At 36.9% G+C, this 26,684-nt stretch overlaps 1 protein-coding gene across 1 annotated transcript; it reads left to right on the forward strand.

The window, feature by feature from the left end:
• Positions 1-2,038: 2,038 nt before the first annotated feature.
• Positions 2,039-23,525, forward strand: ZBBX (zinc finger B-box domain containing; the record flags this gene model as incomplete). Its single annotated transcript, XM_082003693.1, has 18 exons — positions 2,039-2,106; positions 2,718-2,831; positions 4,090-4,183; positions 7,200-7,248; positions 7,384-7,497; positions 11,447-11,604; positions 12,083-12,257; positions 13,156-13,276; positions 13,811-13,935; positions 14,172-14,275; positions 14,616-14,722; positions 15,680-15,711; positions 17,013-17,254; positions 18,107-18,266; positions 18,805-18,960; positions 19,914-20,150; positions 21,782-21,917; positions 22,849-23,525. 18 exons carry the CDS (start codon positions 2,039-2,041, stop codon positions 22,922-22,924), a joined length of 2,268 nt encoding a protein of 755 aa, XP_081859819.1. The 3' UTR covers positions 22,925-23,525.
• Positions 23,526-26,684: the final 3,159 nt, after the last annotated feature.

Genomic DNA, 26,684 nt, shown 5'->3' on the forward strand with positions numbered 1-26,684 from the left:
ACAGTAGTGTCCCTTTGGATTTTATAGGTTCATTGATGTGAAAAAGCTGTTGGAATTTAGTCTGCTCTAGTTAAATCTTGTAGTTTAAAATAAACAGCACCCATCTTCAGCTGTCTTTAAGTTATAGAGCTATCTTTAAATTGATTAGGAAGAAATTTGAAAAAGCTTAGATATAGGGAATATGGGATTTTTGATCATTTAGTCATGCAGACTTTAAAATTAAATTGACTTAAATTTCATTTAGCAGAAATGAAATTTCATTTAGCATTTTTTGTTTCATTCAGTCGTGCTGTATATCCATTAGCGGCACAGAGGAATCTGCTAGAATGGTGAAATTTGAGTATTAGTGTGTGTAGAAGAGCAGGCAGGAAGGAGATGGATAATTAATGCTTGATTTATTTATGTTGATGAGTTGCTTTACTCTTTGCCTCACTGGAAAGTTGTCTTACGTATTAGAAAGAGAAAAGGGATTCATTAAACAAAACACACAGAAAAAAGGAACTGTCATCTGCATTTAAATTACAAGTCTGCTTTGAAGTACAGAGCTTGTTTCTGAGGAGTTTGGGATTGCCACCTTAGTCCTTGCCTTTGGTGGACTTCCCTGGGAGTCCTGACAGCCCCTCTCGTGGGTACTTAAGGCTGTCTTACAAGCTTTGCAAGTTAAGGGTGTGTATTTCCCCAAATGGGGTATGTTTAACTTTGAATGGTACAGCCTCGGTGTTTAATAGTTGTTGTTATAAAAAATAAGGTCATGCTCTAAAAGCTGAATTAATGTATTTTCTCAGAACAGTTCAGATTTTTGATCAGCTTCTAGCTATATCTGCTCATATATAACTTGATGCTTTTTTTTCCACCCAGTATTACTGTATTCCCAAAACTTTTTAGATGGTTTCCTCTCTTGATACTATCACAACTTTTAAGTTACCTCCTTAAAGGTTTGCTTCCAGTAGAATATGTTAAAGTTTATAAAAAATATAATTTATATGAGTTAACTACTTTCCTTCCTTGAGCTTAGTAAGCTGGCTTCAGTCATTTACCTCTGTTTTTACTATTAGGTAGTCTTTGGGCTACATCACAACCAGTGTGTTGTCCCTGCCTTGCCTAGATGCACTAGTCCTGTTAGCACACATTCACAAATAGAACCACCTTCTTCTATTCTAAGTTAATAGAATCTTGGTTTGTCTTAGAATGTGTTCAAAGAATAATTGTTTTGAAACTATAAGAAAGAATGGAGTGCTTGGTTTTTCCAGCACAGTATTAACACGTTTTGTGTGCACCTCTGACGTTCCTGTCAGCGCTGAAATGTCATTGCTTTTACGTGCTGTGGCACCAGATGTTTTAACTGTTTGTAATGTGCCATTGACATGCGTTTTGCCTCACGGACGGAAGTGTTATTTGGACACACTTTAACTGTATTAATGGTCATTTTCAGGTTTATGTGCGAACACGCAGCTGAGGTTTTTCTCTTGAGCTGTTCCATATTTCATGTATTTCAAATAGTAAGCTTCTCCACATCATTTCAGTTAGGTCCTGCTTTCAGCTGGAATCTGATAGCCAACAGTTGAGAAACAGTTTCCAAATGTGTCCCGTCAGCTGTAAGTCTCTGGACTATAAAGTTTTTTTTCCGTTTCCATATGCATCCCAGCAGCACAAGTCAATGTGCAGCTTTGGCGCGGTGCTTGAAATCGAGTGTTGGCATGTTTCTTCCAGCAGCCTGTAGTCTGTACTAGTTATCCTGCAAACATTCTGGCGTGGGGAGGGTATGGATGTTAAGCCTCAGTTTGGACTTTGTGCTGTATGAACTTGCTTGTTGGAAGAGTATTCTGCAGCCTGGGGAAAAAAAATTGTTGCTCTAGGATTTTATTGGCACTTCATATAAACAAGTTCTGTGCTCCATTTCTTTCATTCTATACAGTAATATTTTTTGATTTGTAACAAGTTTTTACTGCTTTAATTTCAATAGAATTCCCATTTCAACAGGTTGCTAGTGGTAGATCACTGAAATTCTTTTTTTTCAGAAGAGATTATACTGGGAATCATGAACATTAATAATAATGTAGTACTCCCAGGCTCAAAAACTGGAACCTCGATGAAATTAAAAGCAAAGTAAGTGCATTTTTTCTGATTGTGTTAGAGGTGTGTTTTCATCATTTTTAGTACGTTTTAAATGCAACATTAAGTAGAAAAGCTTACTTGTGTAAGAGCAAGAAGAATCATGATGTATTTCTTTTCTAAGAAAGAAAAGAAAGTTTTCTCTAAGTTTCTATCCTTAAGCCTTTCTTTTCTTAAGCTTTTATCTATTTTCTAAGTTATACGTCTTATAATGCTGTATATCTAACATACATACTTTGTAAACAAACAGTACTAAAGGATTCACTGAGATAGTTTATTTTAATATACTTAAGCAACAAACCTTTCCAAATACAGACACAGCTGTATCAGTTTTATGTTGGCCACTTTAAAGCTTATATTGGAGTAGCCACATCACTGTCATACTCCTCCATAATGAGATGTTCTTGGGTCCGAGGAGTTTGCACCTGCCCTGCCATAAATTTTCCAGACCTGTTTTCAGTCTTGCTGGGAGATAGAAGAGTGATGTGCCTTTAATGACAAATTTTTAAACTTTTTTTTTTTCCTTGCTGCTTTAAACTTTTTCAGGTATCTTACTGTCTTTCATGTAATTTCTAATGAGTATTTTACTACTTTAACTTCTCCAGGACTGTCAGAGAATTGCAGTTGGAGAAGGTGCAGTTAGAACGAGAAAACAAAGAGATGGAGAAGAAATTACGGCAACTACAGTCAAACATGAGGAGAGAAAAAGAAGAGAGAAAGTAGGTTAAATTTCTATTTCAAGAAAGGAATCTAATGAGATGCTCCCTCCACACCTCCCCCTGCCCCAGATAGGATTTGGTTTGGAATTCACAGTAGTGTTCAGTCTCCTCTCTTCAATCTTTCTCCCAATGATAAACTTGCTACCCTATGACTTCCTTAATTTTAAGCTCCCACGTGGAATTTTGGTGTTTGGGTTTTTTTTTTTTGTTTGTTTTGTTTTGGGGTTTTTTTGGTTTGTTTTTAGAAGTAAACTAACAAATACTTCTTGACAGGGATATTCCTTCAGTGGTAGAAGCTTCTGCCTGACATGTTTTGTCACTGGAGATAAAAGTGCCTTGGATACCTTAGTGCCTTAGTCATGGTAATGGTAACGGCCTGCTCTTTGCAGCTCTGTAAACTTCTGCTTGAGCTGTTGAGGCAGTGTTTTCCAGATAGTGCGTAGCACTTTTTTCCTGTACTGTGCTTAATGCAGGTGTTCTTGTATTGTTCTCGTGGCCTTGTACCTGCAAACCCTGATAGTGTTGTTATGGTGAGTTCAAGTGACAGGAATGGCATTTGCATCACTAGTAGGAAAATCATCCTTCTTCCCTCCTACACGTTTTCCTTACCCCCAGTTTTGTATGCTTTAGTTTGTTTTGCACTGTGTATGGTTTTCTGTAAAACAAAGATCAGTCATTTGAATACTTGATAAGTACTATACAATAGTATACTATGCAGTGTGCTAAAGCTGAAAAATCACTGTTTAATCTCCCTTAGTCTTAAATTCTTCCCCAGTATCTTCCATACTCGTCACAGTAGTCAATATCTACATTGATATTCACTGAAATCTTAATTGTAGGTATGTGTTCCTGGCTTATTAAAAGATGCTACATTTTAGCTGTGCTGAATGAATGCCCTAGAGTAAATTGGGACAATGAAGAATTATCTAAAGTGTAGTTCTGTTACATTTTTGTTCTTCCAAAACCAATCTTGGAGAACCGATGGGATTTTCTTACATTTAAAAACTTAGACCAGTTTCATGGTCTAAAGATAAGTACTTTCTTAGACATTTGATGCTTCTACTACTATTAAAGTAGACATGAAGCAGGTTTCAGTGGAAGGGAGGTGTTTGTGTTTTGGGGAATTGATGATCCTATAGACAAACATTTTATTCTTATGATGCTCTGTTCTTATTTTAAAACCTGAAGGAAAACCTTTATGCTTCTCTTGCTTACAGAAGATGTAATTTGTAAGTTCTTTTTTCCTCTTGCTTGATAGGAAATCAAGTGCTTATCATTGGAAATCTGGACAGGCAGGACCAATGACCATCCAAGCCCGAGTTTTTTCACAAAGCAAAGAAAACAATAATAAGGTAGTAAACTATCAGTATATTTGCCGGTAAAGCTATTTAAAACAAGACTTAGAACATTTATGCTATGGAACATGGGAATTTTAAATACTGGAAAAATAAAAGGTTAAGCGCCTTCTGAGTAAAATTTCTGATTATTTTTCCATGCCAAGCTTATGTTTCCTTTTGAGCTGAAGGAACATCAGGTTCTGTTTGGTGATGTGTTGCTGGGGTGCTGGTTGACAGCCGGCTGAACATGAGCCGGCAGTGTGCCCAGGTGGCCAAGAAGGCCAACAGCGTCCTGGCCTGCATCAGAAATAGTGTGGCCAGCAGGAGCAGGGAAGTGATTGCGCCCCTGTACTCAGCACTGGTGAGGCCGCATCTCGAATCCTGTGTTCAGTTTTGGGCCCCTCACTACAAGAAGGATGCTGAGGTGCTGGAGCGTGTCCAGAGAAGGGCAACAAAGCTGGTGAGGGGTCTGGAGAACAAGTCTTATGAGGAGTGGCTGAGGGAACTGGGGGTGTTCAGTCTGGAGAAGAGGTTGAGGGGAGACCTTATCGCTCTCTGCAACTACTTGAAAGGGGGTTGTGGCAACGAGGGTGTTGGTCTCTTCTCCCAAGTAACTAGTGATAGGACGAGAGGAAATGGCCTCAAGTTTCTCCAGGGGAGGTTTAGATTGGTTATTAGGAAAAATTTCTTCACCGAGTGGTCAAGCATTGGCACAGGCTGCCCAGGGAGGTGGTGGAGTCACATCCCTGGAAGTGTTCAAAAAACATGTGGATGTGGCACTTCGGGACATGGTTTAGTGGGCATGGTGGTGTTGGGTTGATGGTTGGACTTGATGATCTTAAAGGTCTTTTCCAACCTTAATGATTCTGTGATTCTGTTTTTTTTAATTGCAATAGATAGCAAATATTCATTGCTTCTAAAGGTTTAATATTGTAAGAGTCTAATTTGGTAGCGATGGAAGTCATAGGGAACCTTCTCTCAAATGTCTAATGCCCTTTATGAATCTGAAATACAAGGCTTCATGTGAAGTCTTGAGTACAAGTTCTCGATTTCATAGATAAAAGCTGTAAGAAAGGCACACCACATTAAAAAATACTACAACTGAAGTTTTTTCTATAACTCAGTCGCTGCGTAATGGCATCTGCATTCACAGAACTCCCACATGACTGTGGTTCATTCTCTTTTTTTTTTTTTTTTTTTTTTTACTTCTGCATGTCCTATAATATTTTTACGATGTTTTTTGGATTTCTTTCCTCTCAATAAGTACAGAAGGAGACTGACAACCCAACTTGCCACTTTGTCCACAGTAGTTTGAAAAGTCCCCTGAAGACTCGATGCTAGTTGGTCAAGTGTGGGTTAAGCAGATCTTTGAAGCATTCTCTTGGACTGAGACTGAATGCTTCTGAGTGTTTTAAAATGTGGGTTAGATTTATCAGTTGACTCTAATTCTGTGGTATTCTTGCTCAGACCTAAAAGGAGGGATGTAGAACTTCCCTGTTAAGTCACTGAAAAATTTGTTTTCTTTTTAATATATACACAATGGGGTATTTTCCCCTTATTTCCTTTTGGAAATGACTAGGGCAATTTTTCTCAAACTCTCAAAAAATATTAAGGATAAGGCAGATGTACGGAAATGGTAAAAGTTGGTCAAATTTGTAAGCAGCTAAAGACTGGACCTTGTAGGGAGTGTTACCAATTCAACTGTAATAACTTAGTCAATAGTTCATTCTCTGATGAAATAAATTCATAATTTTAATAGCTTAGGTTCTTGTCCTTGAGGCTTTATATATCATGGAAGCAAGCATTTGGGGTATCCGTCATCAAATAATGTTCACAAGTGCTGTTAAAATACCAATTGTGATAACAGAGCTTATGTTCTCTACTTGTTCCATGAATTAGTATGAAAATTCTGTAGGGGATCCCCAAGTATAAACTAATTCAACTTAGAAATACTTCCTCATTCCTTTTGCAGACATTGATGTGTCTGGAGAGGCATGCAAATTGGACTGAGTGGGACATAAAAAGGGAGTTTTCTCTTAACAATTTTTTTTTTTCTGGAAGCCATGGTACATATGCTGTGTTGAAATGAGAGCTGTTAATTAAGAGAGACCATTCGAAACTGGCTGAAATAAAGCTTACATAAGAGAAAAACAGACAATGACAACTTCAGACTAAGCCGTTGTGCTTGCTGTTTGAAGTCTTTTGAAGCAGCAGCAGTTTGGTGTGAAGGTCTCAGCCAACACACTCAATTTCAATAAAAGTGCCTACTTGCCTGTGAGTAGAAGAGAGGATCAGAATTAAAAGGTTTTCTTTAACCCGCTTCTTTCTCTTTCCCCTTCTCTGAGACAAGTAACGCAGAGCTGTTAGTACTTCAAAGACTTCAGGTTTCAACTGTGATGGCTAAGGAGAAGGTGTGTGGGGCAGAATTTTAAAAAGGGTAAAATTAAAATGCCTGCAGATGTGCAAGGGCAGGGGAGGTGGTGAGGAGTGAGGGTGCAGCATGGACTGTGCTTGCAGGGAAAAACTAAGAAGCAAAAATGTTGAAAATTACTAGTTACCGGGGTGCTAGATCATGGAAGGGTAATGAGGAGAAGCAGAAGGAAAACTAACACCTCCACTCCCGCAACAAACTATAGGTAGATAGATATATGTGCAGATTATATGTGCAGTAGACTTCACTGGTTGGCATTTGAACTTAAGTCACTATGGTTATGAAAGTTCTGCAGGTCTATGCTTGTGGAAGACACTTGCTACGTCCCTGGCTGGGCAAACAAGGACAGTGTCATTTCATGATCGGGGAGGGAAATTGGTCACCGACTTAACGGCTCTCATGAGCAATACATGGATTTTTCTCTTTAAATACATGCTTAGCTATTTTCCTAGTAACGGTAACATTTTAATTCTGTAACAGTTATACTTTTATTAATTTTCATTAGCACCTTAGGTTTCTTTTTCATATTAATACTCCAGTACCTTAGTGGTTTTTTATATATATATGTACATATATTTATGTAAATATTCTTCCATATAGGTTTCTTCAGGAAAAGTGAAGTTGCAAATACTCCAAGAACAGATTCAAGGTAAAGACATCTTTATTAACTAAATAAAACCTCACAAACTTCTGGTAGAGTATCTGGCTCTTGGAAGTTGCAGCAATTAACCAATACAGAAATCAGAGACTGGAGTACTGGGTTTTTGGTTTTCCCCCCCACCAGAGCCAGCGAAAGAACCATTTAAGCATGAAATGGCAAATGCTGTAGCTCATGAAAAATCTGAAGTGAAGGGGATAGCATGTGGACCATGTGAAATTAAAAGTGCGTTGCTGGTAAGTAAGTGGTTTAAAAATCACTCTATAGCAACAGATTATAATGTGTACAATATAGTAGCTTTCTAGCAGTGTATAGACATAAATATAATATATAGTGTAATATGTTGTAAAATGAATTACCTTGGCTTTCTCCAGGCTGTAAGCTGTGTGTGGTCTGCACAGACAAGCTGCCTGACCTGGAATTCACTTCTAAGATCCTTCATGAAGAGACATATGTACAGAAATATATATGTGCAAGCCTAAAACACAGGTGCAGATCTAAATGCTAAGTTAGCTTTCTATATGTTAGGTTTTCTGTACAATGCCGATGTGTTATGGTAGTCTGTGGAAGTCGTTGTACCAGCTGCCTCTGCCCTTATGTAAAAAGGAATAATTTTGATGACAGTATTGCTACTTTGAAATGATAAAGTCAAGGAGCTCATTTGAACCTTTAGCCTTAGCTTTTCTGGTGAATTGAAAGATTATTTTTTTTAATGCCTTATTTTTGCATGTTTGATCTGCTGGGAAAAATAAAATTTCTCTGAGATGATCAGCTTGAGGTGCCGTAGCAACTATTAGATGTGCAGCAACTTAAAAAACTGAAACATTTGAGATTAATTTGATCCTACTTTATTTAAATATCTTTCTGGAATTGAAATGGTAGTAATAATTTTTCTCATGTTTCCCAAAATATGTTGCTGATATCCACTTTAATCTAGGATTTCTCTCTGTGATAACTACTTGATGTGCATAAGGTAAAGGGAGGTTTTATCTCCGTGAATGGCAAGGAAACAGATAAATGATTCTGTTATCAGAACAGTTACCTGTTCTTTAATAGGGAGTTTCTTTAAGCTGTGTTTTTATTAATTTGCCCAGCATGTGAATGGGTCTGAAGAAGACTGATACCATATGATTAAAATAAGACATATGGTTTCAGGCAAATAGGGCAAAATTGAGTGTTCTGTGAATATTTTGTAATTTTAAAGACTTTGTTAAGCACCAGGACACATGCTCCATTCTGCCTGATTTGTGAGCTGGCGCTAGCTTTGTTAGTGTGGAAATTAGTATTATCAACTATGAGGTGATTTACGTTTAATAGAGAGATTTTGCCTTTAAGCATTTATAAATAGGAATCCTAGCCTCCAAAATACGATTTTCTGGCAAATTAAAGCAGTTGGAGCTGCCGATACTCAAAAGAGAAGGAACGGGTGTTCTATTTGTGTGCATCTTTTTAACGGTTTCCCTTAGGAAAAAATACCTGTGGCTTTTAAATTTCTGTTACGATTACGTGGCATCAAAGCTACTGGGATTTTGCTGGCTTTGATTCTTTGTTATTTTTTTCGGCCCCCCATTTCACTCCTGCTCACCTAAGAACGAGTTTGCGTAGCAAAGCCGAACGGCCCCAACAGTGCGAACTCCGTGCGCGTTTGTGGGGTTTTGTTGTTTGTTTGTTTTTTTTTCCTCCTGCGAGCGTTTAATACGCAGTCACACCTGCACCGTGCATCCTTGTTACGTCAGCCGGGACCGAGCTTTGCCCGGAGCTGCTCTGACGAAGCCATTACGGGCTCGGTGCAACAGGGCGAGCGGCGGCCGCAGCCTCCGCGGGGGGGCGGGGCTAGGCGCGGGGCGGGGCTAGGCGCGGGGCGCGCCCCGCGGGACCGGCCGGACCCGCCCTGCCGCCGCCGCTTGGCCGCGGCGCACCGCCAGGCGGCGCTGCGCCCCCGCAGGAGGCCGCGGCGCGGGGGAGGCCCCGCCCCTGCCCCCGCTGGCGCTCTCCCGGCCCCCGCGTGTGCCGCTCGGGCCTCGGAAGCAATGGGCGCAGAAAGGGTGACTTTGGCGGTGAATTGACCGATTCGCTTCCTCGCCCCCGCCCCCTTTCAATTTAGGTGGCGCTCTGCTTCTAGGTACTTAATTCCTGATCCCTATATGTACTCGTGTGCGTGAGTAGCGCTTGCAAGATCAGGACAACACCGGTAGATAACCAGGCACTGCTTTAACACTGCTTAGGTTACTAAGGGGTTACTTTCACGCTCTCACATGCGAGTTTCTTAATCAGTAGAAAGTTTTTCAGTTAAAAAGAAAAGAGTTTTCACAGAAGCAAATAGCATAGCTGTTTTTTTACCATACTTACAGAGAAAAAAATCATGTTGTCACTTCTTGTGCTTTGATGGATTTTATAGTTACGCACACCTCAGAAAACTGAGTTACATTGAGCCAGCGGTAGTGTTGCATGGTTGGAAATATGTAGCAAATTGCTGGGTCAGGAGATTTTTACACAGGCAATGTTGTCATTGGTATATTGTTTGAGACTTTTCCAAATCGTTGTCAGCCAAACATTTTAGAAAAAAAATATTTGTAAGTACTTAAAATGGCCAGAGGTGTTTTTCCATTCATCAAAGAAGTTATATACCCTTGTAAGTGTACTTAACAGTCTATGTTACTTGTAATTTAAAACCACTTATAGGTAAACTTGAAACTCTGAATTCCTGCTTATAATTATATCTGTTCTGTCAGATGCCACTTTCAGCATTCCTGATTCTTTCATATGTGGATGCTACTCCCAAAGGAGTAAACTGTGATGAAAGTAAAATGTTATACTGTTCAGTGGAGACTTAAGTTGTGTGTAATTTTACTATATTATCCAGCACAGTAATATTCAGTTTCTAACACGCAACTTTATGTTGCATATTTGGTATGAAACAATAAAAATTTTATCATTTTATAATTAGGCTAGTAAAGTGTCCTGCTAGAATTATTGTGTAACACTTAATTGTAATAGACTTAAGTTTCTCATGCATTATATTTGATTGCATTTCATAAATGCATTGTAACAACTCTTTTTTTTTTGTTTGTTTGACCAAATTATAGCTGCATTTTTTATTTTATCTTTTGGACAAAACCACTGATTTTGTTCTCCTAAGAAAAAAAGAATTTCTGTCAACTAGGGATGATTACGGGCTGCTAGGTTTGAGAAACAAGACGAAACACACACATTCATGCAGAAAACTTTGAATCTTACTCATCCTGCATTGCAGTGTAAGATTCAGAGGAAGAGTGCAAAAGGAAAAAAGTAACCGCTGTTTGAAGTGGTTAGTGTGCCTGCGTACTCACTGGCATGTCACAACTACCATTAATGTGCCAGCAACTGCGAAGCTGCTGGGTCGATTATAGTGTAGAGTAGCTGGAAAGGAGGAGATGTGGGTACATTCTAGTTTTGCAATGGCTGCTTTGACTATTTCTGATTACACTTTCTACCTTTGCTGCGCTTGTGCTTTCGTGGTAAGAATATGTGCCTTACTTGAGGATTGTATAGTCAAAGGATCTTTCCTTCTGGTCTTTCTGGTCTTTGTGCATAGGGAGGGATATAGGGAAAGGATGAACATAAAATATTTTTTGTTTTGCTTGATAATGATTCAAGAGTTGGCAATCAAAATCTTCATATTACATTTCTGCAGTAATTTTCTTTGTTCTAATGAAAGTTGCAAATCGGGGAAGTCCCAGTGTGAGTAAAAGTGTTATTCTACTTCTGTAGCTATTTTCAAACTCATCTAGTTCTTCATAGTTTGGACTTTTCTGGATTAATTTTTGTGTGTGAATGGGTATTCCAGTTAGTTCCTTAAATGAACATTTTCCTCTTGTTGACCTCTCCAGATGTGCATCTGTCTACTGAAAAGCTTCAGTAAGCAGAACTTCATTAATAGCGTAGATAGCTCGTAAATCTGTTTCAATGGTATGTGCTGCATAAAAAAACCTCACTTAGTCTGTCCTGTGTAGTACCTAATGGAATATTCAGATTATTGAATTTTTGCTCACACATTTGCACACTATTGATTATTGAAATTACTATGTTCTTATGTCACCATCACTCTTCAATATGTGGTTACCCACCTGCTTTCAATATGCTGTTTGGTGGAATGTTTGAGTATGTTTATAATAAATTAGTGGTTTCATAATGTTTTATTAACGGACAGAAGACGATATACGTGTTGGAAAATTGGAAGTCGTTGATCACTTCGTCAAGGAAATAAATCTGAATGAATCGAATCATGAGCAGAAGAAAGTAAATAGCAGGCATCGGGTCACATCAGACAAGTTTTCATCTCTGCTAGTGTCAGTAGGCAGTGCTGAGGTAGTGTACAGTTCAGAAGCAAAACAAAATTCTTTCTAGTTTAGGACATCTTAGGTAGAGTGGCCTTAGGTTTTTCCGCAGCGTGCCAAATGAGGGATCAGGCTATCAGACTTCCATGGCCCATTGACCCCTATTTATGTCTGTCAACATAATATCCATCCTATACACAGCATGTGGACTATCCATGGCTACTGCTCTCTGCCTACTAAAAGCATTTAAGTTCAATGGGTTTTTGTGTGCTTCTACAAACTATTTTGTTTTTCTTATTTTGCTCTTGATAGAACACTACAATTTAGTTGTGAGCAAGACCACGTGAAAATGGAGTGATCTTGATTACCAGGGTAACTAGACTAAGCTCGGAAAACAGGGTGCTGTGTTTCCATAGCTGGGACTAAAAATTTTGTTACTATTGTATGTAACTGGGGAGACGATTTGTCATCAGAATTGGTGTATTAATTCTGTTGTGGAACTGATTTAGGAACTGTCCTCAGAATCAACCTGTACAGGCCTTGAAAATCAGGATGAAGGATTATTACTAAATGGTATATTTAATGAGGAGGAATCGACAAAGTCTTTTCAGGAGGCTTTGATTCAGTGGAGAAAAGGTAATTGTGATCACAAAGAAGAACTGCATGCCAGTGAGGTCCTATCAGGTATGAATATTTCTGTTTTAATTGCGTTTTAAAAACATTAGGAGTCGTTTTGGTGACTTAGCAGATTTTTGATTAGTAAAGGTAGATGTTCTATTAGAATAGTAAATGTCTCCTATTAAGTTTTCTGTCCCTTTTATATGTTAACAACAATCTCTGAAGTTTTTTTTAATAACCTGCAGATTAGTGTTTTATCCCAGTTCTTGTAACAAACTGTGATCTTGGCCAGATTGTTCAGCTTGTGTCCCTGTACTTTTCTGTCCCATGTTTCCTACATGGGACTTTCATATGAATAGTAATACCAAAGCATAAAGTCACAGCTTTTACCTGAGACAAGGAACATGCATAACTCAGGATTTCGTATGTTGTATAAAAGTACATTTTCTGCTTGCCTTTCACAGGCTCTAAATATTTCTTTGTCCCAGTGAAAAGATGCAATCAGTTGAATTGTGCATAGAAAAATACGAAAAAACCTTTTGTCTCGTTGGATTTGTGCAAACTAGTTTCTTTAGTCCATGGATGGTGGTCATTCTTAGTGTATTTTTGTACAGAAAATATTATACCCAGTTCTTCTCTTTTTTTTTTTTTTCCTTCTTTCCTGTAAAATGGTGGAGTTTATATATGTAGAGTCATGGATTACCCCGTGCTTCCCCCCAGCCCCCAGCATTGTAGTAGTCTTCCTTTATGTGGCAATCTGTAATAAACAAGATTTTACTGGCTACCTCCATGGCTGATTGTCTTATGTAAATGTAATACTGCTGGCCATTTAAATTTTGGAATTATGCGAATACTTAGCTAGGCATAGACTACTAATGTGGCATTCATTCAAAAATAATGCCGTTAAATAGCAAGTTTATAAATCTGAATAGCTGTATAAATTGTTTTTTTATAATTCTAATAGAATCTGTGGGAATTTGTGAGGTACAGACCAATCTTACTGTTATGAAGGAACCTATCCACATTGAATTCAAGAAGGATGGCATGAGCTACATGGAGAAACTCTTGCTTAAGAAATACAGAAGGTATTGAAGTTACTGGTACTAATGAAAGAAGTCAGAACAACTTAATAGCATTAACAAAAAGTCCATTGAAACTTTTTTAATGTTAGATGTATTATCAAGGGTTAAGGTGACTGTATACAGAGTGCTTTATTTTAATAAAGTAACCACTATGACTGGACTTGACAAATACTCCCTCTGCAGGATTACTGCAGAGGGAGTATTTGGAGGGATTCTCTTTGCTATAAGTTTTTTGTAGTATTTGAAGACTGGTTAGTGATACTTGGCTGCTCGATTTTGGGGCATTTTCTACAGGAGTTTGATAGAGAAAAGGAAGTATGGTCTTCAGGATACTTTTATGAACATTATAGGGTTGTTTTGTTAGTCCATGAGGTGTGAGGTCATCTCAATTAAATTACGAAGAGTTGGTGCTTTCCAGCAGCAGTTAATACTGCTGCAGTTAATAGCGTGGTGTTTTGTTTTTTTTCTTTAAATGACTGTGATATTATACATAAAAAAATGATGATTTTTTAAGGTTGGTTTCTCTTCCTTTTTTAGAACTCCTGTTGATCAAATTTCTGGTAGTTGTGTTAAACATTTAAGGCCTGTGCAAACCCTGAGTGTACATCAGGATGTGACTGGAGAAGGGGGAGAAGGAGATGATGATGTCGATGACTTAACAGGTGTAATAGATTTCTGTTTATTGAATCTAACTGTTAAATATTTTTTCTTGGGATTTTTTTTTTTTTTTGCTATGATTGCTGAACAGTTACATACTTAAGCAGTTTGTGCTTAAAGAAAGTAACAATAATGAAAGGAGAAATTTATGGTACTTCATAATAAATAAAAAGTTTGTATTTGCGTAAGTGAGTCTTGAACAGGAAAAAATGAAATGCATCAAATTAACTGTCTTTTGTAGTTGAAGCGGTGAAGAGATATTGGACATCTGTTTTTAGAGAGACAGTACTCAACACTATTTCTGAAAGTGCAGAGTCCTCTCTGAAAATTGAGTTTCTTGATGATGTGAGTATGTAATAAAGGACTTAATGAATCTTCGCAGTGATCCTAAGTGATTTGTTTAAATGTTGATCTGTTAAATATTTAAGGTAGCAACAGCTAAATAATTTCTAATTAAAACATGGTGCATTTTAATTTTTTTTCCATACAGATGTAGAAAATTTAGGTTTCCAAAGCTTCCCTGTAATTTTTTTCTTATTGTGTCCGGGGACCCTTACTATACAGAAATCATACAAAAATAAAATCTACAGGCTTTTAATCAAATGAGTTAAGTTTTGTTTGGTGGTTTGTTTTTTTTTTTTTATAATCTGCTGCTGAATATGGTTTTGTTTTGTTTTTTAATTAGTCTTATGGCAACGACTTGGAAGAATCATGTAACTTTTTGGTGATGGAAGCTGGAGCTGTAGGAATGAGTAAGCAAGGAAAAGCTGAACCACTGAAGCAGTTTGGAAGGTATCAGAAACGCAGAGATTATTTGGAAGAGCAAAAGGAATAATGCTATCTTCTGACCTAGTTACATTCCTAAATAACAGGCACTTTTATTTGCAGACATTCGTAGTTCAGATGGATGGGGAGAACCCTTGATTGTAAATTGTTTTAAGGCACATTTAAGATACACATCTTCTCATCCTTGGTACAAGACGTAGACTGTGCCAACATCATGACACTTAGTTACTGCTTTCCCTTCCTTTACATGTCTTCCAAGATCCTGTCTGTGATTGCTGTTGTTGTGCTTGAAAGTTTTCATTTGAATGACCTGATGATTTGATGATTAATTTGTAAGTCATTCTAAGAACAGTTTGGCAGCTAACAGGCATATGACATGTTTACTATTAAAGTTAGTGAATAGTAAGTTTGGGTGTTTGACTTTGTTAGTGAGCCACCAAGGTATATTAATTGCCTGTAACTGGAGAGACATCACTTTGAAATGTCTTTCTTTTGTTTGCGTAGTCACTGCAATGATAATCATGTAAGACACATTTCTCCAGATGTATATGTCCTGAATTACAGATAGAATTTCTCTTTTGTATGCTTTTATCTCAATAGGAGCAGGGACTAGCATACAGACAAGTCTGTAATGGGTCAGTGTTGTGTACTTTTCAGATACTCTCACTTGACTAATCTTATAATTCCAAGCAAAACTAGGAGTCGTAATAATTAATTATACATGTGCAATTCTTCTGATCTTCCAAAATTTACTTGTGATTAGATGTGACCTGTTTTTGTTATATTCTATTCTTCTGGTCTTTCCTCCTTCCTCTGTTTCAAAGTGGTTCAGCAGTTGCAGATCAGAATGACACAGTACCAGACCTTTTGCCAAGAGAAACCATAGGCATAATGAGAAAGTTCATCTTGTCATTCAACTTCCACTGCTGACACTCAATATTTTTAACCTTTTCCTTTTTACAGAAATCCTGTTTCTTCTAAAGAAATTTCTCAAGGTAAATTTTGAAAGTTATTTGCACAATATATGTAAGTGTATACAGTTTTATCATTCTCATATAGGATGTGGTAGTCAACTACGACGGTTGTCTGAAAAAAATAAAGATAGTTAAATTATGTACCATTCCCTGAGCTATGCAGGTCCCTTGACCACAATTTGATGGGCTGTGCAAGCCATTTTGAAATGATAGGCATCTGCTGTGACAGTAATCTCACAGCTGTGAGGTCATACTTGAGGGAGAGGCTGCTCCAATATGAGTTGTATACTGAAAACAAATCCATTCTAAAGCAGATGGAGTGATCCTACAAATCTCTCAGTTTATCTGAACTGTATTAGATTTAATGTATGGCACGTGTCCTTTCTGTGTAGGAGAATGCTTTTATATAGATAGGTTGAGAAACCATATAAATGATTACCTGTTTTGCATGGAAGATCACCATTTGTCTATAAATATTCCAGTGCCTGTTGCATGTCAGTGAAATTACAGTGAGTTTGGCAGCTTTATTTTGTGGCACTCTAAGATCCCAAAGATCTTACTCTGTGTCCTAAAACTATGTAAAAAGTATTGTCGCTTTTTTAATATTAAGAAATGAGTTGGAATGTAAGGATACTTAATTTCTTGTTCTTCCAAGTACCAAACAATTGCTTTAGCACTTCAGAACCTAGCACTTGTTTCCTTTGTGCTTAGTTCAAGAAACTGCTTACTTAAGTCGTCAAATGTGAAAAAGCAAACAAGAGCTGACTAATGAGATGTGATTTGTGTGCTTCTTTGCGCACAGGATAAACAGCAAAATGACTATGTCTTGTGTAAAGAAAGACAAACAGCTTGCAGAATCATTCACAGCCTGATAGTGTGTATTTCAAACCATTGTACTACTTCTAAGGAAATTTTATGGAATTGCTACTATTGCAGTTCCTGCCTCGGCACTGGTTAGATTACAGCATTCTAAATGTAAAAAAATTAGATTAGCATGAAGTAGAAGTTAAGAAGTGTTAAGATTAGTACCAAGATCTAACATTTTCATAGACAATGATGTACAGGAACATATGCATTAGATACAGAACTGGTACTACTACGTGGTAAGTCTAGTCCGTGTATGTTGGCATCTCTGGATATCAGGCAGGAAGCTGATGAAAGTTAACTCTTCCTCTTTGTAATTCTGTGGATTAGGGATAACTTCAATGCAGGTTTCATATTTTAAGTTCATGAAGAAAATATAAAAGGCTTGTAGGTTATAATTCATATTAATTTCTATAAAAAATAATTCCTATTTACATTATTTTTTTGTACTCTTGTAGAAAACATGGTTGTCTGCAGTCTTGAAAGACATGCAGTGCAAAAGGAGAGTATTAAACTAAAGACTATGAGATCACTTAACTCCTGTAAACTACCTGAGAAGATTTCTAACCCTACTGAACTAATGAGCAATGAATACCTCCTTGAGACACAACTGCAGCAAACCAATAAAGATTCACAAGAACTGGACAGTCTCTGCAATAGCCAGAATTTGGTTTTGCCTGTAATTACAAAGACTTCAGTGGTAAAATATTTTGTCTTTGATTGCTAAATACATAAACTAAATTGCTGAATCTGCTTTCCTAGTTTAGCATGAGGCAACATGCCATGTTGCCAAATCAGTTGAGAGATAGTGATAGTTGTATGGTTACTGTGAAATACTCTACCTCTTTTCACCATTCTCCTCCAGACCCGCCCGTCCAAGCAATGAAGACTGTAGTTTTAATCAGAGGATTATCACTGCCTATCGTATTTCATCTGTAGGGGATGAAGGCCTCTGTACTTTCCAATTTGTATTGTCAGTCTTCTCTTGATATTCAAAAAATGCAAAGGAAAGAACAGACTTGTCTCAGACAAAAAAAAAAAAAGGAGAAGGCATCTCTACTCATGTTAGTGTCAAGGACAGTTCACCTCTTGGCTGAATGCCAAAAATTGTAGATAGTCTTACCTAACCCCAATTATTCAAATGTTCTTTTGCTGAATATCAGATTGATAGCAAAAATATCATGGAGCACGTGGGGACATTAGATTTGGAGTCATTGTTAAACAGTATTACTTCAGTTGATGTATTCAAAGATAAGTGAAAACAACCAAAGGAAAACTGCTTTTCATGTCCACATACAATCAGTGGAGAATAGACTCAAACTCTCACAACATTAGCAATGGAAGTTTATAGGATTTTAAAGCATGTATCGTACAAAACCATCATCCTTACTAATATCTATTATACCAGGCTATCAGAATAATTTTGTGAAATGAGCATTTTATTAATATAAACTTGCAAGGGCAACTTACAAAGTTTCCTGTTTCTTTTCCTGTTTCTATTAGAAGAAATTATTATTAGAAAATAATTTCTATTATTTGTCTTTTGTTCAAGTTACAGGATGTAGCCAAAAGGCAGAAATCTGTTTCTACACGATATCGGGGACTTGAAGGTTTCTTTGTTGTAGGTGCAAACCCTGAACAAGTAATGCCTGACACAAATTCTTCACTGTGTGCTGACTCTAGCCCTATGGACAGTAGTATCCTATTTCCAGGTAATGGCGTATGAATAAAATTCTCAAACAATATACATATGTATCACTGTTGCTGTAACATATCCTTCTCTTTATGTAAAGTGGATGTAGCTTGCTTTCAGGAGTCACTTTGGGGTAGCAGTTATGCCAACGCACACAACTGATTACATGGAAGGATAAAATAAACTTACTATCTCAAGGTAAATTACATCAATATAGTGCCATAGATTTATATGCTTCTTTATATCCCCTGAGAAGTTGGTTTCAGTAGGAATTTATTCATTTCTTTGTGCATAATATACATCACAAAAAAATGCTTTTAATGGCCTATATGAAACAACATGTGAAATGATTGGTGAACATGAATATTAATACCATCAAGTATGTCACTTGAATTTAAGCTTGTTAGTGTGTTATATATGTTTAGATTTTTTACATCATGTGTGGAAAAGTTGTTGCATGATTTCTTTAAATGACACACATTAAATGCAGCAAATATAGTAAATACATATTAACACAAAACCTGCGAGTAATTTCCTGTAATACTTTTTAATTTCAGCAGATGGGAAGTGGGTTATTGAAAGGAGCTTAAGTGAATACGCTGATGACTCAGTAGTTCAAGGTGTCTTAGGAAGTTGGTTGCATAGACCTTCAGGTGGTTTGGAGACTCAGAATAGAATTTCTCCTCTGATGGTAGCGTGGAGGTCATACCCAGGTAAGGATAGCAACAGCTTTGAGGTTCTGCTTTAGCAGATTAATTTTTTTTTTTTTTTAAAGTAGAAGTGCTGCCTGTGATGATTCTGTTGAATTCAGGTAATTTTTATATCTTCATCTATGTATTTGTATTTTGGGTGTAATGGCTTATACTCATGTCATTGTTTTCATAAGAATGGGCTTCTGAGTTAGTAATTACCTCTTTCCAGATGTCACTAATAATTCTTTTTATTGTGCTTAGTTCTTATTTCTGCCTCTACCCCATAACTCCCCTCTTAGCTTGAATTATTTAGATAATAAACTGTCTAGAACAAGATTATGTATTACTGTATTTTGCAGCATCTAGTAAAATATGGTTTTGATCTAATAAAAGATTTCTTCATGGTACTGAAATAAGTCTTACTAAATGAACTATAAGAAACAAGTAAACAAGTAATGCATAACTGCATCTGCACTTTTTAGTTACTTTTCTCAATTTCAACTGTCTCCATCTCAAGGAATGTAGTTTACATTATTTCTCTCATCTTAAGCAACCAGTTTGGCATTTTAATTTTAAAGGCCATACATGTGGAAATTGAAACTGTCAATTTTAAATCCCAGAAAAATAGCTGAAAGTGTCTATATTTTATTCATGTTGCCTTAAATTAAAAAAAGACAGAACCAAAGTTTTAAGCTTTCTACACAAATTCGCAGTCTGTGCCCTGACCCAAAATTTGTGCCATTGTACATAAAAAAATACTGGATTTAAATATTCTGAAAGATACTCATGTAGTATGAGCTCCTATTTCCCAATATAATTGTATATTCTTTATTAACATTTATTAATTCACAATCTTAATCTGTTCAGATCAATTCATAATTTGAACTATAATTAATGTCATTAATGAGCTGAGATAAAATTCTCTTTATGTGTGAAATCTTGAATTACTAGAAGTTGTGACATTGTTATTTCAGGGAATGATTCTAGAAGACCTTGGTCAACAAATATGCTACACTGTAAACTGACTGGAAATTGTCCAACAAACACACAGCCAAGACCAAGGACTTCACCTATGCATATGTTTAGAGTTGATACTGAGATATCAAAACACAAGTGCTTTGATGTAACTAGGCAAGATGAGTATCTTTGGGAATATATTGCTGACCAAGAAGCCCTACTGACTCTGGAAAAAGAATTACAAAGTTATACAGGTAAGTGGCAATACTGTTTTTTTGTTTTTGTTTTTTTTCTTCATGCTTACAAGCAACGTAATGAAAACAAGTAGCTATTTCATTTGCCTTCGCAGGGATAACTAATTTTTATGCAAAAATGTATTAAACTATTTGATGATGCCAGACTCTTTTGTGGTTGAACTGTGATTTATTTCCATTTGATCATACTTCAGCCTACCCTTAATTTAGTAGAAGCAACCTGTTTCATGCAACTTTCTTAAGTTTTTTATCTCTTGCATTTTGTTGCAGAAATCTGCATCATGGCCTAGGTATTATTTTAGATCATAAATTCCTTTTAAATAGGTAACTTTTCCTTGGATATTTAATAATGAAGACCCCAGGTGTTGTTAGAAGCTAGATGTGATTTGATGCGAGGGTAGCAAGAAGGGGAAGAGATGGACAGGAAGTTGTTTAAAAATCCATCCTGATGAGAACTGTCACTAATAAGGCACAACAGATACGGTATTTTCTCTGATTTTGGGTTTGACTCAACCCTCTTTCCTCTGTCTTTTTAAACCCATGTTCTTGTTTTTCGAGGGTAGGGGAGGTGGCAGGCAGGCAAGGTCAGTTGGTTATGGTTGAATAGAATGAGTGAGTTCTGGGTTTGTTCTTTGAATACAGGAGAAAAAAAAAATACACCGGGATGCTTCTGTTCCATCTTAATGAGGAGATAGGTCAAAATGCCTGAGACACTTCCTCCCATAAAGCAACCTTCATGGACTGCGTCTCGTAGGCTGTAACATGCTCCTTCTCTTCTGAGTTGCTGTTGTGCTTTTGTATTGGCAGATGCTGGGTCCTGGCTGTGATGCATCTTCAGTAAACACAAGCAGTCTGGATTCCAGACTGTTCTATATTTTAAAATGTTTTTACCTTAGATTTTGTTGTATTTTTTCACACAGCTCTTCTGAGGCTTCCAAATACCACATTTCATGACAGCTGTCCTTCTGTTTTTGATACATACTCAACAGAACACATGTGTTTTTGGAAGTTTCTCTTGCTAATGCTTTTGAAGAATACACATTCATGCTGAATATACTCAGAGAAGAAGAGGAGGGCAGTTATTGTTCAGCTGTCTCATTCTTTGTCTCCCTTTTCATTCCACTTTCTTGGAATACTTTTCACTTATTTATAAATTTGTGGCAGAGACTTATGGCTTGCTGGGAATAGTAACATACTTGCATGTGTGTTGTATGAGAAGCATAGACTGTGATCCCAGTTGATCATCTTTTTGTATTGGTGGATGTGGGATATATCCTGTTACTCTGTTTTAAGTACGTACTACCATTAGTCAGCTACCCAAGTTCTACATTTGCTACTGTATTTTGAGGTCACATAGGTACTAGCGGGCCCTTTGTACAAGGTTTCATATTGTGCTGGCATAAACATCTTAGAAGCAAACCCTCTCCATTACTTCTAATGATACAGGAACGATATAATAAAAAGTCACAATTTATGTGAGGGCTTGTAGTGAAATCCTTCCTCAGCTAGAGTTGTTTTGAGACTTCTAATGGCAAGTTTTTATTGATACTGTGAAACTCTTTAAAATTGATAGTGTAGATACTACATTTTTTTGATTATGTTTGTTCCTGAAATGACCTAAAATATTTCAGGTCCTGAAAAATGTTACAGCTTAACTTCTGAAGACGTAAGGTCCTCCAGCAGGCACTCAGAGAAGATATGTAGAAATACTGCAGATTTCCATAAAAACCAGGGACTAAAAGACCACAGCAGAGTTGATACTCTCAGGTAGGTTAAACTTGCTGAGTATGTTTTTAGGATATTGTAAAATGCTCAATATGCCAAACATCTTGCCAGAACTGAACTAAAGACAGTCTTGACTTTCTGATTGTACTTCAAATGCTTATAAAAAATGTCAGCATGACCCATTTTGTATCTTGGTGTTCTAAGCCAGTACTGTCAGGCAGCTCAGACTAAGAATTAAGTGATGTATTTTATTATTGAGACTCCAAACTGTGAATTTTGGGGTTATGTTTTTTAATGCTTTAGCTTTTGTTAATATACAGCACTGAAATTTATAAAGTATGTCTATTACAAATCATCTAAGTCCTTTGGTTGTAAGGTAGCATTAAAAAGAGCAGTTGTGAGCAGGTGAGCCAATAACATTTAACTCACCATAGTCTATAATATATCTGTTTTATTGCCTTAGAGGTTGAGGAGATGACTGGAAACAGGGAAGTTCATCAAAGTTCCACCTGTCATTGGTTTCTTACTATGATCTTGTAACTTGTAAGGGTCAGTGAGACACTACAGGCTATGTGAATATAGCTGACACAGAGGTTTGTGGTTGGTTGGTTGTTTTTTTTAATGTCCATAATACTGAAATTGCAAGTCAGTAGAAAACCAAGCAGTACTCGCAAATAGTATAAATGAAACCCACTGCCCTAGCTTACCTGTTCTAGGATGTGGGATTTCTCTATTTAAGGCCCAATAGTGACAATCTTATTTACTTCCTACTTATTTAAGAGGTGAAAATGTATGTGATGAAAATCGATGGGAAAAAATTAAAATAGTAGCTTGTATACTTGCAACATACACAGCAGAAGCTATTTTCATGCCTTTTAGTTCTACGTATGTGAACATATGTCCCTAAGGCTTAAAGCAGAGTAGCTTGAGGAATTTGAGCTGCTGAAAATCACTGTAGTATGTTTCTTTTAAGGTGCTGGGATGAAAGCCAAATGGATGAGGAGGAAGAAATTTTGGAGGATAAACAACAGGTTCTTGCATTGCAGTGAATATACAAGGAACTTAATGCAAAATTTGTCTTTGCCTATCACACACAAACCAAGAAGCGGACGAAGAGGTGTCTTGAGTGCTACTCAACATACTACTTATTAAGGATTATTTTGTAAAACTGTTAATAAAAATTCTTAAAAAACCCTTGATTTTGACTTTTTTTATTAGTACGAGGAAGCAACAGAATACAAGAAGACTGGTCCTGTGCTATTATTTTTTTAGAATTTTTTTATTCTTTAATTTTTTGTTCGATATAGGGTTCCTTGCCCGCAGATGGAATTTTATGTCTCCAAATGCAGCTTTACATTGCCAAGCTGAAAGATAATGTACAAGAGGGTATTAATGGAGTGTTCTTAAATTGGGGGTCACAATGTGGCCTAGTAGAAAGTGTAATAAGTCTAGTATACTTTACTCCTTATCTTATATTTTTACCACTAAGGGACTTTTACCTTGCAGGATAGAAATTAACTGTTTTACATAATATATTTTACTTCTCCTGCTACACTCCTTTCTTCTTCATTTCAGCAGGTAGCATATACTAGCAGTAAACTTGGCTCCCTCTGCTCAGCGTTAATGGGAAGTCTGTTCTCTTTCTGCACTGTGCTACTTTCACTGTTCCAAAAAGCCAATTCAGAGCCAACCTCTGTTCAGCATACCAAATTCAGCTGTACTGAAGGTTGCTATTTTACAGGCCTTTTAAGTTTAAGAGAATGAAGGGGAAATGCAGTTAAAAGGTGTTCTTGGGTGGTTTTGATGTCACCAAACCATTTTAATACCTCTCTCTGGTCATGACAAGGCCTGAACTGTACTTTTGAACTTGCTGCATCCATGTGGTGTAAAAAGGTTTCTTCTCCCTCCTCATCTCCCCTTCCCAGTTAATGTAAGGTTAAATGCAATTAATCTAACTTCAGTAGAAGGTGACTTGGCTGTCAGGTGCTGATGTACTTTAATGTAAAGAGGCTTTGGTGACTTTCTGCTTCCTTGTTGAGAAGATGCTTAGTTTGTACCCAGGAGTGAGTAGTTTTCTGTGGAGGTGGCAGGAAGTGATAGTTTTGAAATGATCTAAGTGGTGTCTTTTAGTAACTTCTTTAGGATTCTCAGACATAGCAGCATGCTTCAGCTTTCTGAAATTTTTTTTTTCCTTCATCCCTTCTTTCAAAGCATCTTAAAAGCCCCTCCCCACCCTTTGTGCTCAAAAGCATGTAAGTGTTATGCATGTAAGCAGTCACAAAGATTTCTGTCTCATTGTGCTGGGAAATTCTGAAAATGGGATTAATTAAAAGCTTTGGTCTGACGATTGTTGTTATCCATTTATGGGTAGATTACCCAACAAGACTCAAATTACTGGTAACTGTTGTTCACAGAAAATACAGAAATGTAAAGCAGGATATAAAGTTTCTATCTTCCATCTATGTTCCACAGTTCTCTTGTAACTGCTTTAAATGAGTTTATAGAAGATGAAATTCAGAGAGCAATGCTGTACATACTTTGACCATGTTATCCATTTTAAATTTAATGAAAGGATGATGTGTCTACTTCAGTCATTTTTCACCAGTGCAACAGTGATCAGTAAGTTACAAAACATCGTATCGGATGCCTTTTAATAAAGGTCATGATTACCATCACTAATATGGTTAATTAGCCGATGCAGCTAGTTTTAAGAAATCAATTTTGTTTATAGCCTCAAATATTTAAAGATGTCTTTGAGTGCTCATCTTGAAAACCTTGTGATTCTATGTTCAGAGGTGGCAAGTGACCTTCGTTAATGTATCAGTGGAAGCATTCCAAGGCATTATTTAAGTTCTGACAATTAAACACATACTCGTCTGTATTCTCCCCATGTCATAGGGCTCCAGTGTAGTATGCATTTGTTGTCTGTCTCCCCGATCAATTATGCACTTCTATTAGACAACACAGACACTAAGCTATTCAACAATTTCTTTTACAGGGAAAAGTTCTTCAGTAACCTTAATTCATAACAACTAGAGCCATCGGGCTGAACAGACTGTTGGTTTTATTTCCTGCCTCATTTCTTGTCTTTAAGGAGAGGGCATATTCTCCACTTCAATTTTCTTTATAGAGTGTACCATGTATCAATGTTTTATTACAGTAGTTCTTTGCCAGAAAATTTAAGAATAAAATCAGAAAGCAGGTGTTCTACTTTGTAGATTAAGGCCAGTGCTCTTCTCTCATGAATGTAACCTTTTCTTTTTGTGTTACTTTTCCAAATATTCCTATTACACTCATTTCCCCTGCACAGAGAGGCTGACTGCTTCCATGCAGTTCCCAACCCCTTTTAACTAGAAAACCAATGAAGCGGGTGCTACTGTAGCATGTGCCAGGAGCCCTCAACAGTCAGGTCAGTTCTCAGTGTTTGTGCTTGCCAGGGATAACTAGAAACTCACTGACTGTTTTCGACATCTGATTTTAACAGTTTTCCCTTCCCATCCCTTTTTCTTGAAAGAAAAAACCTCTAACAAATTTTGGACTAAAATAAGCTTACTTCAATGTATTAGTAATCTCTTTGGTTAGTCAGTGATGATTTAAGTGCAACTCAGTTTTGTATTTCTAGGTTTAACATGCTTGAAGATGTCTTTTTTTTTGTGTGTGTGTGGATTTTTTTTTTTTCTCTCTTCAAGGCATAATGGTGGAACTGATAATACTAACTAGAAGACCAGAGAAAGCATCTAAACTGCAGTTCTGTGACATTTATTGCTTGTTTTTCTGCAAATGGAACAAATCTAGTGTTGAAAGCTTGATGCTTATGATTATGGATGTGGTTTAATGTACTTATGCCTTGATACAAATACAATGTGCAAATGGTTATGTTTTGGTTTTTTTCTTTTTTTTTTTAATTTCCTCCTGTGCCTGTTGTAGGGATGGCTAGAGCTAATCCCATATCAAGAAGTTTGCACAGAAAAATTATCTTCTCTGTCCAATTAAGGGAAAAAGAAAAGGAGAGGGGAAAAAAGTGAAAGACCAGTTTATTTTTTTGAGGTTCTAGGGTGAGTCTATGTGTCGGTCTTTGTACGTTAACTTTTGGTAACCTGATTTCACAAAACATAAAACCTATGAATTGGCAATCAAGTTGGATTTTGAAAGAGGATATCACATTAATTTTATATTAAAGTATTGTAGGATTCATGTGGACACACCTACTATTCAGTAGTTTGGCAGACCCTCTCTCTCTTTTCTTTTTTTTTTTTTTTTTTTAGCCTTTTTGAATGTGGCCTTTTTCTCCTTCCCAGCAACTCTCAGTATAATATACAACAATGTAAAAGACTGCTTGGTGGGCAGGTGGGCTTACTATTTTTGGTGGTTATACAGTACAAGAATAAGTGAACCTGGCAAGGGTTAAGTTGGATTACTAGACAGATTTACAGATTTACAGATTTTGAGGGCTCCTCTGTTTTCTTGCGAGCAAATGTTTCCTTTCTGTCCTTTCAACTAAAGAAAATACATAAGGCATGATTTTTATGTGTCCTGTTTAAATATTGGTGTTCTAACACTCAGCTCTTTTTTCGACATGATTTTTTTTCTGAATAGCTTGGTGTAAGACCCAGGAAAAATTTGACTCCACCACTCTTCTGCTTAGAGACTTGTTAAAAACATACTTAGTGCTAGAGAATGGAATAATTTGGAAAGGATGAAAACCCAAGTGCCTTCTGTCCGTTGCCAAACACTATGACCTGTACCAAGAGCAATTTACTGGTGCAGTTTACATATCAGAGTGCTGCTGGTCTAAGCAGGATTAGCATA

Source organism: Phaethon aethereus, assembly GCF_964289735.1.
Source record: "Phaethon aethereus genome assembly, chromosome: 9".
Classification (NCBI taxonomy): Eukaryota; Metazoa; Chordata; class Aves; order Phaethontiformes; family Phaethontidae; genus Phaethon; species Phaethon aethereus.